The following is a 14371-nucleotide window of genomic DNA, read 5'->3' as shown; positions in this document are numbered from 1 at the left end:
AGCAGAGTCTGCAGTCCAAGACTGAAACAAAATATTAATTTTTAAAGGGCAGAACAAAACACAATTCCGCTGTGAGAAGTTGGGCTCTTTGTGTAATGGCCACCAGTCCACAGAGAAAGAGGCTCGCGTGGCTTTCACAGACGCGCACCCAGAGCAGGACGCCTACACCTGAGCTCAGGATAGCCTCAGTGACTGCAACTCAGGCACCTTCCAGGGAAGAACACAAAGCCGCCCGCCCCTTCGCTAGACTGTGAGCTGCAGGAGGGTAAGCACCCTTTCACGCACCCCAGATACCCCACAGAGCACAGACCTTGGGTACCAAAGGTTCCCCAAAACAGTTCTCCCCAAACACTCCCAATTTTGCCCACTGCGAGGATGGTTTGGTCACCTCAAAGGCCAATTCCTGGGAATTACGATGCCACAATTTAGAGGATTCAGAAGAAGGATCTGAACAGAAGAATAATATCTCCAAAGTGGAAAAAATAACAAAGGCCGTTAACATTGAAACTTAATTTAAAAATTAAACATCTCAAAAAGAAAACTGAGCTTAATGGAATTCTGGTGTCCCAAGACAGGTTTCTCTGGCTTGCCTTTCCTATTTCCATAATACAATGAATGGCTTTCAAATTACACACAACAGAAAACATTTTTCATGGGGCGGGGTATCCTTCCCACCGCAGGTGAGCAGCTGTGAATGAGACCAAGGTGAATGCTTTGCTTCATGTTTCAAAACAATACAATTAATTTTTATTCTTAATTTTTCCTATTACTCAAGGGCATAAGTTCAAGTAAGATTAAAATGAACCAATTATTCAAGAATTATGACTTCAGATACATTTTGAAACTTATTTTTCATGTCAGTTTTTAACAGACTAGATTTATTTTTTTAAAACATCAGCAAACTGGATTTTCAAAGTTAGGATGAGTTCACAGATCTCATTAAGGCTAAAAAAAAAATCTACTTACGATATAAAATATGAGCTCCAAGTAAGTAAACACACTGACTATAATCACAACTTGTAAGTCTTCTTAAAGACCATTTCAAACCTTCCATTTGCTTCTACTAGCTAATAAAATGAGTGAGTCTATTTAGGCTTAAAAGTCATAAATGTCTCCATCTTAAAAGTCACCAGGTAACGAAGATCCAGCCAAATCCTAAGAAATATAGGTTAGCAAATGCCAACAGCAAATAAGTAACTGATCCTTACAAGCAGCACTGTGTTCAATAACACTGAAGTCCAAGGTGTTTTTCATTTGAGTGCAGGTTCTACAAGTAATACATCGCATGTAATCAAAGCACACTCATGCCATTCCTACCAGTCCTAATACGTAGGATAAGACCAAGGACAGGCCTAAGATGTTTACACTGAGAACAGCAAATATCCAAGGCCCTTGGTTTAAAAAGTCATCTAACTCTCTGGAAGTTTCAATATAATTTGTTTAACCTGATGCCACATAAAATTGATTCCAAAAAAGTTAAAAATAATTACTCTTTAAAAATAGATAAATAAAAGTTTAAAAGTCATCTAATTTTTAAAGACCTCCCTTTTCCCCCAACATCAGCAGCAAAAAAGTTTCTTACATGCAAATTTCTTAACTGTTTACTTACACAAGGGAAATCAGCCACCCTCTCTCTCAGATTACCCTAGTCAAAACTGGACCACTGCCCAGTCAAATATCCATAGTTCAGACTCTCCGAATGAATAGATTCAAGGCTCTGCTCCATTTTAATGGGAAGAACTATAGGATCACAGTACTTGCTGCCAAAATGCAGGGCCTGTTTCTGTGGGTAATCACTTCTGCCTTGAGTGGAAAATCCCAACTCTACCTGCACCTTCCCCAGGACAAGTTATTAAGGGGAGAGGTATGGCACATGTCAGTCCTTGTACCCACTTCTTGCCAGCCTCTCAAAATATTTACATTTCTTCATGTATAGGGGTTCCAGTGAAAGAAACACTTAAAAACACTGCAGTAGTAAATATGCAAACTTCATATTAATAAGCGCAGTTCATCCTTCAAATAAAAAGGTTTCTATTAGAAACTTCAGTAGGGTCTAGGCTAGCCTAACTCACATATTATGGCTGCATGTCAAAAGATAAAGAGGAAAACAGTTTTTATATTAAGTGAGACATCGGGAATTCCCTGGCAGTCCAGTGGTTAGGCTTCCACGCTTTCACTGCCGTTGGCCCGGGTTCGATCCCTGGTCGGGGAACTAAGATCCCACAAGCTGCATGGTGCGGCCAAAAAAAAATAAAAGGAAATATGACATGAGTTACAATTGTGTTTCTAGGACAAAATGGAAGACGGCAAGAGGGAAGCCATATTGGGAAATTCTATTATTGATCATGAAAATAAGCCCAGATACTTTTCTATATGTTTGAAATACTCTGTAACCCTTTGAAAAGCAAATCAAGCCATATTTAATAGTGAAACAATTTACAGCTTTAAAAGAATGAAAACCACATTATTTTAAGAATGAATGTGACATATAGGATTAAGAATCTGCAAGTCTTCATCGTTGTAAACAGCAGGGCTTCCTGAACTTTACTCTGCATTCCAATCACCTGGGGAGCTTATTAAAATGCAGATTCTGCTTCAATAGGAATGGACAGGAGGCTGCAATTTTAACAAGCTCCAGGTGATGACGATAATGCTGGTCTGAGGACCACACTGAGAGCAGTGAGGATACACAGCATTTGCAGTCGAGGTCTCTGGCTTACAATCAAGTATGTTATGTGGCTGTAGCACATTTGTGTCCTCAATAGTATCAACCGATTCAGGAAGTCCACACTTTGTTATGTAACATGAGATTAAGCATTAATGAGGCTAGAAAGTTTGCTTATCTAAGGTTATAACCTGAAGTTAAATAAAGCTTCATGCTGAACGCTAGTATTAAATGCTAGAGTCATTTTTAACCTCTTAATATTAACAGAAACCCAATTACTCAGTCTCTTATTTTTTAAGTATTTTTAAAAATTTATTTAGTTTTATTTTTGACTGGCGAACATGGCAGGCCTGCAAATGGCTCATCTTCCCTGCTGCCATGCCAGCTCCCTGCGGGGCACAGGTGGCACCTTGCTTCTCCTTATAGACATCCCACCATTACAGTGCTCAGTGGTATACAAAGTTTTCTAAAATTGAACCATATGGCATGTTTAACTAGCTCTGAAAATGGGAATATTTATTTTATAATTCATTGGGTCTTCGTTGTCGCGCACGGGCTTTCTCTGGTTGCGGCGAGCGGGGGCTACTCTTCGTTGTGGTGCGCGGGCTTCTCGTTGTGGTGGTTTCTCTTGTTGCGGAGCATGGGCTCTAGGCGCACAGGCTTCAGTAGTTGTGGCACGTGGGCTCAGTAGTTGTGGCTCATGGGCTCTAGAGTGCAGGCTCAGTAGTTGTGGCGCACGGGCTTAGTTGCTCTGCGGCATGTGGGATCTTCCTGGCCCAGAGCTCGAACCCGTGTCCCCTGCATTGGCAGGCAATCGGATTCTTAACCACCGTGCCACCAGGGAAGTCCCTGATTACTCGATCTTAAAGCCCTTTCTCAATAGTGGTTATTCTTTGATGGGGGAACATGCTCTCCGCAAAAGATATTTTGCCTGAAGAAACGAACAACTAACATTCAGTAGTTATGCATATACTTAATAGAATTCGTTCCCAGAAATGTGGCTGAGAAAGGTGGCTGATTTTCATGTTATTTCTCAAAATTTTAAATCTCCAATACTTTTCATCCTATCATCCAAGGTTAAAAAAGCTCAAAACATCAAAAAACAGCTGCCCCTTGGTCCCATTCAAAAAAACAAAAACAAACAAACAAAAAAACAGTGACACGTTTTCAATAGAGAAAGTCAAGAAAAAAGACTTCCATTCCCACAAATCACTTGCGATCCCCACTTTCTGTCCTGCTATAGACGGAGTTATTAAGAACCTCCTCTCTGGTCTCCCTCTCGCTGGCGCTGCTCAAGAATGCTCACCTCCCATGCTCTCACCTCTCTTCTCAAAAGACTTCAATGGCTCCCCAAACGCACTCTTTGGAGAGAGTGCAAGGTCCCCCCAGGTCTACCTCCAAAGCCATAAGCTTGGCCTAAATCTCACTGCATCAGCTCGTGCAGCCTTCTCTCCAACCGCACTCATGGACTTGCCGGGCACGTTTTGCAATTTCCTGTCTCCATGCCTTTGCTCGTGATATTTCCTACAGCTGGAAAGTCGCTTTTCTTCCACCCTCCCAACCATGGCCTGTATCCTTCCTTCCTTCGAAGCTCAGTTCAAACACCACATCCTCCAATTAGCCTTCCAGAAACCCCCAGGCTCTGTGCTCACTCTGTGGGACCCGGACTTCTACCAGGGCCCTAAGCACAAACTGCCAAACATGGCAGGCCTGCAAATGTCTCATCTTCCCTGCTGCAATGCCAGCTCCCTGCGGGGCACGGGTGGCACCTTGCTTCTCTTTATAGACATCCCACCATTACAGCGCTCAGTGGTATAAAAAATTTTCTAAAATTGAACCATATGGCATGTTTAACTAGCTCTGAAAATGGATTTCTAGCATAGTAAATATTAATGCACCAGTAACTGGGTTCACAAATAACACGAGCTTCATCTCTGTTGGGCTAGGTATTCAAAAATAAGACTAAGAGATGAGAAAGATGGTCAAGAATGTGTGCCTGTTCCCCTGCTCCATCCAGGGGCTAATAATCCTCTAGGGGCACCTCTTCTCCCTATCAAGTCGGGGTGGATCAAATTGTCTTCTCACTAAGGTTAGTTGCCGCTGAGACAGGTCACTAAGTAAGTGCTCCCTGTCTACGATGCAATGCTGGCTGAATTTGTCCAAGCACCAGCAGATAGAGCTTTACACAAAGGCCAGCCAGGATTCAAGGGACAACCACCCCAGTGTCAGACACGGAAAAGTCTTTGGTCCAAACAACAAAGGGATGTTCTCAGCATGAAAGAAGATACTATATGTCACTGTCACCTGAGTAATCATCTCATGTTTTTGAAGAAAACTACAATGTGTAAAAATCAAATGAAAAATTATTTTCGGAACACCTATGATTTTGTATTATTTGTAACATGGATTCCCCTCCTGGTAATTAAGATTCAACACTATTAGGTCTCCTGTGTTTTCAGGCATTACCTTAGCATCAAAGGTGATGTGATTCATCAAGCCAAAGATTACGCGGCAGTGCTTAAAGCAGAACCCAAGAAGCCTCGTTCCCCATCATTTTCTCAGAAGCTCAGCTACCGGGCACTCACTGTGATTTATACAAATGTACTAATACCCAAGATTCTGATGTGGTTTAGGCCAAAGAGTGTCTCGAGAGAGAAGAAGCATACAGCCAAGGGGAACCTGAGATGCTTCGCAAAAATTCTTTACCGTTTTTTACTACTAATTATACACCTTATAAGCATACTGCGGGAGGCAAATAGTTCTAGAGGAAGGGAGAACAGGGAGAAAGATAATCAACTATAGGATATTTGCATGACTGTGATAGTAAACTATCTGACTTGCAGTTATTCTCTTGGGTAACATGAGGTTAACATGTAATACCCACTCAGCTAAACCTCTATAAACAGTTGGTTTTCCGCAATCACAGCCACTATTCCCACTTCAGTGGGCAGCAGTGTTCAGAGAAAAGCCAGATTTAGCTCCTGAGTGATAAACAGCAGAAACCAAAAGAGCTGGGAGAGCTGTCCACGTCCGTGCCTACCAGGAAGCTCTGAATGTGCATCGGCCCCGAGTGGCCTGGTAAGCGTGGAAGTCTCCTCAACGAAGCTTCAAGGCAGAGGAATTCCATCTTTTAGACTAGGCACTGCCCTCCACCCACTCTGTTTTTCAATTAAATGGGTTTTCTGCAAGACAGATTAATGAAAAACAGGTAATTTCTTTTTATATTGGTTCAATATGTTTACAAGCAGAATATAATTCTGTACTTTTCCTAGCATTTAGCTACTTTACATAGTATTTGGGGTAGATAAGAAGAACAATCATTTTCAAGTGTTTTTATGCACTCTTTATATAGAGGGTATCTCATTTAAATTCTCAAAACAATTCCTGGGCGGGGGGGGGGAGACCCAAGTGGGAGGGGATATGTGTATACATGTAGCTGATTCACTCTGTTCTACAACAGAAACTAACACAACATTGTAAAGAATTATACTCCAATAAAAAAATAAAATTTAATTTAAAAATTAAAAAAAAATTCTAAGGGGTAGAAGGGTCACCCCATTGTACAGAGTCAGACATTAAAGGACAGGAGGCTGAATAATCCGCTTAAGGCCCTATGGCAGGTAAAGTGGCAGAGGAGAGAAGAACCATCACTTTGGTCTCAGGCACAGCGACAGCCAAAGATGTACAAACATTTTATAAAGATTCTAACACCTATAAAATTCTCATGCAAAGACACACCATTTTAGAGAAAATAACTTCCTAGACCTTGTCAGGATCTGACCTGAACTTCCCAATGAACAGCTCAAAGAAGACTGCCCAGTTAAAAGAGATCATCAAGTACTATAGTTACTGGTAAGGCCAAGAATAGAACACAGGTCTGCTGACCCCGCGCCCATGCCCAATCAGGCGTGTTCTTTTGGATGCTGACACCCTTCTGAAGTTTCAAGTTGGTTGCGAATAGCAAAGAAATGAGTTAATAATTCCGGTAAATAGAAGACAATATGGAAAGTATCTAGGTTAGCGGGATTTGCTATATATATATATATATATGTGTGTATATATATATATATATATGTATATATATATATACACATACACACACACACACACACACACACACACACACACACACGTACACACACACACATATATATGTATTTTTAAAAGGCATGACCATATGAAGATTTCTACCTAGGAAGTTTTGAACCAAGAACACTGGTACCTTCAAATTTTCTCATCTTCTGCAACAAAAACGAAAAATAACCTTTGCCCTCCCCTCTGCATGACTTGTGAATGATTAGCCTGGCCATGTTGATAACTAAGGAAAATATGAGTGCCGCTCCCAGCTGACTAGAATACTTAAGATTTATCCTACTACCAACCTCCTCCAATTCCATGCAAAAGACAGCAGGACGCTAGGAATAGTCAGCCAATGTTCAGCCCTAATAAATTCTCCGGTGCTGCAAACAACTCTCCCATCAGCTCCGATGACTGTGCCCTGAGGAAGAGGCTGGAAACAGGAAGACTGCTGGGTGCCGGAGGAGATGGGAGGATCGGAGCCACATGGCTGGGAAACAGGGACTGCAGAGAAGTGATGGGGAAGCGTCTCAGGAAAGAGGCGCCTGGAAAAGACCCGAGAACCTGCTCAAAAGGTTGCTGCACTGAGAACTTCTGTGTGGCAAAAAAAGAGGCTACTACTGAGTCAGACATCATCAATAAGAATAAGCGACAACCAAGAGCAAGGGGAAAAACAGATGAGAAGACCATTCCCTAGGCTAAAGGTTATTCAGATCCCTTTTCACAGGGGAGATAAAATGCAAAGTGTCTGGCACTTCCAAATGTTAGACACCAGATTTTAGATTCAATGCTTAATCTTGCTATTAAGTTTACTTTTTAAAAGAGAAAGATAAAATAATCGTAGAGGGATATCTTGTATCAAATTCTTCATGGTTTGCAACTTTTAGCAGAGCACAGGGAGAGAGAAAATTGAGTTGAAAGGTTATAATCTGGCCCCTCACATCAGCTCAAATCTACTCAATGATCTCTCTCATTTTCACTCCAATTGGGCCAAACCAAAATTCCTATACTTTACAGGGTAAAGCCTTTTTAGTTTTTACTTCAAATAACTTAAATCCTCAGAAAACGTAAGAAGTATTTCTTTCATTGCTCCACATTAAATACCTCTTACCACTCTGTTCTGGAAAGAGCAAAAAGTAACTTGATTATATAGACTGATAATATATTTTAGTTTAATGCCCATAAACAAGCTTTTTTTTTCAACTATCCTCAAAATGACCCATCTCAGCATATTTAGATGTATAATAAATACTGAAAATTTAATCTAATTATGATTGATTAATGCAAACCACCAATTTATACGAGGCTATACTTGAAATCTCAGAACGCTTCTCCCCTATTATGAGGTCTGTTTATAAGGTGCTGTACAGAAAACGTGTCCAGAAACAGTTGGCTTAAAAAAAAAACAAAAAACAAACCTGAATAAAAGAACCAAAATTGAATAAGAGGAAATCAATAAACAATACCCAATACCCAATTAGAAAACCAAAACCCAAACCAACCCACCAGCTTTTGTTATGGGTATTCTTCATGGATATTCTCCTCCATCCACTCCCAAAACCTGGGGTGGGGGAAGCAGCACTCAATGTCGAAATATTCGCCTCCCATCCCCAAGTCCTGAAGTGCACTTCTGTAGTACTTGGGCCATAGGCACTGGGAAGTGGCTGGCCTACTCCATCCCCCCGTCTCCCCTATTCCTTGGCCTAGCCGCAAGGAGGACTCTCCCCACCCTCCTCCAATACCACCTGTAGGAAACCACAGGCACATTCAGGTAAGACTGAATGAATCTCCTGCTAGCATTCTCTTTACATAACTTCACTCCCAAGCCTCCTTAGCAAACCCGCCTACCCCAAGTTTAGAAAGAGCACTCATCAGACCTGATTCTCAGCTTTGTGAAATATCAAAGGAATTTTTAAAAGCCTCATTTCAAGCAACTTACAGGGATCCTTGTGTATCTGTCCAATAAAAAGTGCAAACTTTTAGGGCTGGAAAATTAGGTACAACTACTCTTCAAAACATAGCAACATTAAAAAATAAAAGTCCCCAGAGAATTTAAAGTACATTGAGCTACAAACCTCTTAGCTCTATTGTTTGTTGATGACTTTTGTCAATAACCAAATCCAAACTAACAATAAATGACATTTTCTATTTCAGCCACTGTATTTAAAATTAGATATTAACTCCCCAACACCCCAGACTCCCCACCCCCGCCAAACCTCTGTTGCCAAAGACTCTTCTGTTCTGAAATCCACTTTCTTGGTGATAAGCATAACCAGTCTCTTTACCATCTAGAATCCTGAGCTAAAACTAAAAGTGAAGGAAGTAAAAATGAAGACTCCTAGAGGCCAGCACAACACAGAGTTAAAGGAAACCATTTCACAAGATCAAGTGCGGAGAAGCGGCAGGAGCGAAGAGGAAAAAATCAAGTTACATAAAGTCCAATTGTACTCACTGTTTCCTTATTGGGAAGCAGCTCCTTTCGAATTCTGAAGAAGTTCTTGCCGTACTGCCTGAGCCCCTTAACGAAGCGTTTCTGTGATAAAAAGAAACAACAAATGGGATGTAAAAGCCAAAAACAACACAGGATGTCAGCAAAGATCTCTGCCATCAGCAGAATAACAACCCCAAAGAAGTCCGAGCTAGGGAACGTCGACACGGCTCGGGGAATATTTCAGCAGCACAGCCGGGACCCCCGCCCAGACAGCCTCCGTCAGATCCCCAGTCCCGCACTCGGACAGGCTGAGGAAGACGTCCCGTGTCTGAGGCAAGCAACCGTCTGTGCCTTCGCTGCCTCCGGTCTCTGCATCGGTCCACGGAGGTATAAACAACACATACGCTCCGTGCTTCCATCAATAAAACAGCACAACTGGTCCCCACCTGAGAACGAAGCTTCCCAAAGTGCCGAGCAGAAGGGGGAACGGGACCAAAGCTGGAGACTTTTCTCCAGAAGGGCACCCTGGAGGCTTCAAAGGCCTTTCGTTAGTCCGGGGAATTCACCAGGACGGCAGCAGCACCGCGGCAGCCCACCGGGCCCGAACCCCGGCCGTCCTGCCTGCCCCGCCACGCCGGCCGCAAGAGCCGCCCGGGGGCACCAGGCACCCAAACACCAGCACCCCTCCTCCTTCCCGGCCCCTCCCCGCCCCCGTTCCCTCGGCAGCCCGGGGACTTTCACTTTGTCCCACTCCTCCCGGGCAGCCCCTCCCCGCCGCAGCAGGGCCACTGCCGGCCCCCCGGCCCCCACCTCGGCCCGCGAAGCCGGGTCCCGCGCGGCCGACCGCCGGCAGCCACAGGTACGCGGGGCCGCCGCGGGCCGCACTCAGGGTCCAGGCGGCGGGAGGCCGCGCCTGTCACTCGGCTCGCGCTCGGGCTCGGGCTCCGGCTCCACAAAGCGCAGGGCGGAGGCGACCGGGCGGCTCGGCGTGTGACCGCCGCGGGGCCGCGCGGCGCGGGGCGCGGGGCTGGGGCGGCCGCCGCCGCCGCCGCCGCCGCCGCCAGGGGAGGAGGCCGGAGCGGCGCGCCGAGCCCAGCGCGGCCGCGGGCGGCTGCAAAAGGCGGCCTGGATCGCCGCGCCGCCCGCCGGCCCGGCTCCGGCCCCCGCCCCGAGGCTCCGAGCGGGACCCCGGCGCCGGTACCTCGGTTTCCTCCTTCCGAACAGGGGGAGTCGACCCGGGCGGCGGAGCACGGAAACTTCCTCCCCGCCGCGGCGGGCGCGAGCAGAGGGCGCCCGCGGGTCTGGCTCCGGGCTGGGGCCCTCCCCGGGCCGCTCCGTCTCCGGGCCTCCCCCCGGGCGGGCAGAGTCAGCAGCGCACGCCCGCCGCCCCCGGGCTGCGAAGCGGGGGGGCTGGCCCCGACGACCCCCGAGGTCCCTCCGGCCCGGGATTGTGGGCGGCCGCTCCCGCCCGGCCCAGGCCTCAGCCGGCACCTCGCCGGGCGCCGTTTCACAACTAAATCACTGCGGAAGCTTCCCAGCCAATAAATCACCTGCCCACCGGGAGGGGAGTCCCTCCCACTCCCCGCGGTTGAGACCAGCCGGGCGAATTCAGTGAAGAGCCAGACTTGGCCGGGAAGACCGATCTGCAACCTCCTACTCCAATTCCTGGAGGCTCTGCATTTTCAGATTTCACCCCTTTCTAAGATATGACTCATCACTGTCAGTTTTCAACATAATTCGTATAGTTCAAAAGGAAAAATCTGGCAAGGCACAAGAAAGAAGCAAGCTCTGCTCTAGTCTGAAGCAGAGTGACCCTCGTTACCTGAAAAAAGTATCATTTATATGCTCAGCACGCATCCCGGGCTGCGTGCAGAGCATCTCCACATCTCCACCGGGATGTGGAGAGGAAGGAGACTGCCCTGCCCTCAAGGAGCAGGCCAGGCCTGGCAAACAGGTAAACAGATCAATCTCTGGGCCCCAACGAAAAGCAGCAGAGGAACAAAGGGCGGGAGGTGGGGTCAGGAGGAGGAAGCAACTTAACTCTGCTGCCGTCTTAGGGGAGAGACAAGGAGGAGCAGGAGCCGCCAGGTGGGCTCCAGCAGGGCTCCAGGCAGAGGGCTCAGCCAGGAAGGGCACACAGATCGTCCTGGGAACTGCGAGGAGGACAGGGTGTGCGGAGTGGAGTCCCAGCAGGTAAGACTGAGGAGGGGGGAGAGGGTCAGGTTGCAAAGAGCCTTCCAGGCCAGGCTGAAGAGTTCTGCTCCTAGCTGAAGGCCAGCGGAGAAGTGTGAGCAAGAGCGTTCCATGAAAAGACGGCACAGAGACTGCTCTGGTGGCAGTGTGGCCCTCGGCGTGCATTAGGGACAGACCGGCTGCAATGCAGTTAAAGAGGCTGGAGAGGGAGCCCAGGTGTGAGATGAGGATGACCGGAGCTCAACCTCAGCCTTCAGAATTAATGCTTCTTAATCTACTCTTTAAGAAGTTAAGTATTTAGTGAGCACCTAACACTGGGAGGAATTTTTAAAATAACAACAGAAAAGGTAGCCATGGACCTTTATTAAAACGGATTCATTTTTAGCAGGTAAGATAAATGTGTGTGAGGTGATTACAGAACAATCTGAGACTTAGGTCGGCCAAGCAGGAAGCAGTAAACGCAGCTCACCAGTGCTGCAAGGGAGCCGAGAAGCGGGATGGACTGTTGTTCAGAAAGCCTTCACGGAGGCAGATGGCGAAGAGCAGACAGCATTTGCAGGTGTGGAGGGGTGGGAAGGCCCTCCAGCAAAGACAGAGGCAGGGAATAGGAAGTGGTAATCAGACAGGGAGAGTGTACACAAAGCTGAGGTGGGCTCTGGCGTGAGTCAGATGGTGGAATGGCAGGGCCATGCGTGTGTGAGGACACGCAGCAGGTTCACTGGGAGAGGCCGGCCCAGTGAAGGAGCATCTGAGAAAGGCTGAATCTGGAGGAAGCAGGATAATGTGGGAGAGTTCTGCAAACTGAGTTCAGACCCTGATTCTTCCACTTGTTATAATCCTCTGAACAGCACCTAGTCAACAAGCAGTTATAAGTACCTACTATATGCCAGGAGCCTCAAAGTCCTCACAACCTAGAAGGAAGTACTGCTATTATCTCCATTTTACCGACAAGGAAGCTGAGGCACCGTGGGTTAAGTAACCAGACCAAGGTCACCCAACTCCTCAGCGGTAAAGGCAGAATTCAAACCCGGGCTCCAAAATCCATGCCCTGCAGCACTACTGCCACAGTCTCGGTGAAGTGGGCTACGCGTCTACCGAGGTAAGCAATTTCAGTCATGGTCCCATGATCTGCAACTCTGCCCTTTCCATCTGCCCCATCAAATCAAATCAACTCTTCAGTATTCTTCCTAAGACAGGTCTTTCAGTGCCTTCCTTTCCCGCTCATTCCAGCAGTAGTCCCAGGCCAAACCCTTACCCTTCTTTCCTACTAGCTAGCCTACTAACCCACCTCTCCCATCCAGCCATTTACAAGCCTCTGCTGAGGAATTTTTCAAAACCACGGATTTCATCAGGAGTCCTACACCATCTTGCCCCCAGGCCCTACCTAAGAGTAGCTCTTTGACCTCTTCAGGGTGGTGTTTAACCCTTAGCCCTGCATTCAAGGGGCACAAGGATACTGTCCTGGCCTATCTTTCCAAACAGGTGTCCAGTAATGCCAACTGGCCCGTGCTCCCACCTCTGTCTGAACGTCCGACTCTGGGGCACCTTCAATACTTCTCTCCAGAGCCTACGTCCAGTTCACCTCAAACTCAAGCTCAAATCCCTCCCACTCCAAAGTGAGACCTCCCTGACCGTCCCCATCCCCATTCACTTCGCATTTATTTATTTGTAAAAGGCCTCATGTACGCATAGTGTCTATGAGCTCTGAAAAGACAGGAATTGTATCTTATACCACCTTGCCTCCCTATAGCATTAGGCAGCTGGAGCTCCCAAGTCTGTGATACACAGATGAAACAAACCATGAGATGACAAGAACCTGGGCTAGGGTGGTCACAGTGGAAATAGACTGTTAAATGCCAAAGGGTCCATTTTGAACTTTGATAACAGGGTTGATCTTATTGGCTCCATGACACCAAACTCTGCTGATTTTTCTTGTATCACCTGGTGGCTTAATTCTCTCCTCAACCTCTGAGTCTCCCCAAGGCTTTGTTCTAGGTTTTCTGCTCTCCAAACTCCCTCCCAATATGATTTCCACTGCTCCCATGGCTCTAAATACCATCCAAGATTCTCACTACTATTTCTAAGGCTAAATCTATGGTCCAAGCCCATTGGGAACACTTGTCTCATAGACATTTCAAACTAACTACTTCCAGAAATATGGATTTGACATCTGATGGTGAACACAGACCACTGCTGTCAGTGTATATCAATGACTATGCTATCAAGTGCAAAGCACCACTGGCCCCACTTTTTTAAAAAAAAGGAAGTAAAAGCTTCATGTGGCCTGTACTGTTATTTCTCTATGGAAAGCCACAAGGCCTCAAACTGGCAAAACATCTGCTTCTCAGAGACCAGCCTTTACCTTGTGGTTTACCAGAAATGTAGAGTAGCCTTTAAAATCGAAACAAAGCCAACCCACTCAGAGTGGTCAATGATTAGAATAGGTCAGTATGTTAAACAGGTTACTGAGGCTGTAGTCTCCGTTCCCTCTATTCATTCATCTCTCTGCAAATGAAGACCCTGAAGTTTTTTTAAGACTTTAATTTCATAATTAACACTATCGACTCACAAACAGACAGGTACTGGAAGCTTCTAAACGAAAGTTCACAGACGCGGTCTGTTTCTTAATAGCATTCTAGCAGTTGAGCTGAAATTCAGCATTTCCAGTGCTGAGATTCCAGGCCTCATGAATTATGTCTCTGTCCATTAGCTGTTCTGTCCCTGGCGGTGTGCAGACGTTAGACTGCTAGGACGCCACGGGCGCAGGAGAGAGGAGACTCTGCCCGTTTCCGAGGCGGGGGCTGCGGCTGGGTCACTGCCCCAAGTGCCAGGCAGCCCTGCTTCGTACACCCCACAGGCTCGCCGTCCGGCCACTCTCAGATCCACGAGCTGAGGTTCTCCGGGTGTTGGCACTGGTTTCTCTGGTGCTCTTTGTTTTCAATCAACCTGTGTGTTTCTTGGGAGCACGAGACAAGTCCTCTTCTATTTCTCAATCCTCATAGCCA

At 46.5% G+C, this 14371-nt stretch overlaps 1 protein-coding gene across 9 annotated transcripts in view; it reads right to left on the bottom strand.

Moving 5' to 3' along the window:
- RERE (arginine-glutamic acid dipeptide repeats) overlaps positions 1–14371 on the bottom strand; it is a 417780-nt gene that overhangs the window by 51755 nt on the left and 351654 nt on the right. For all 9 annotated transcript variants that reach the window (XM_082390311.1, XM_082390309.1, XM_082390315.1 and 6 more), the window contains one exon: positions 9195–9275. In XM_082390311.1, coding sequence (XP_082246437.1) covers positions 9195–9275 — 81 coding nt within the window. The remainder of the gene's footprint in view (positions 1–9194; positions 9276–14371) is intronic.

The sequence above is a fragment of the Balaenoptera borealis genome (assembly GCF_965194805.1).
Source record: "Balaenoptera borealis genome assembly, chromosome: 1".
Classification (NCBI taxonomy): Eukaryota; Metazoa; Chordata; class Mammalia; order Artiodactyla; family Balaenopteridae; genus Balaenoptera; species Balaenoptera borealis.
The sequence above is the reverse complement of the archived record's forward strand: the minus strand, read 5'-3'. Positions and strand labels throughout refer to the sequence as shown.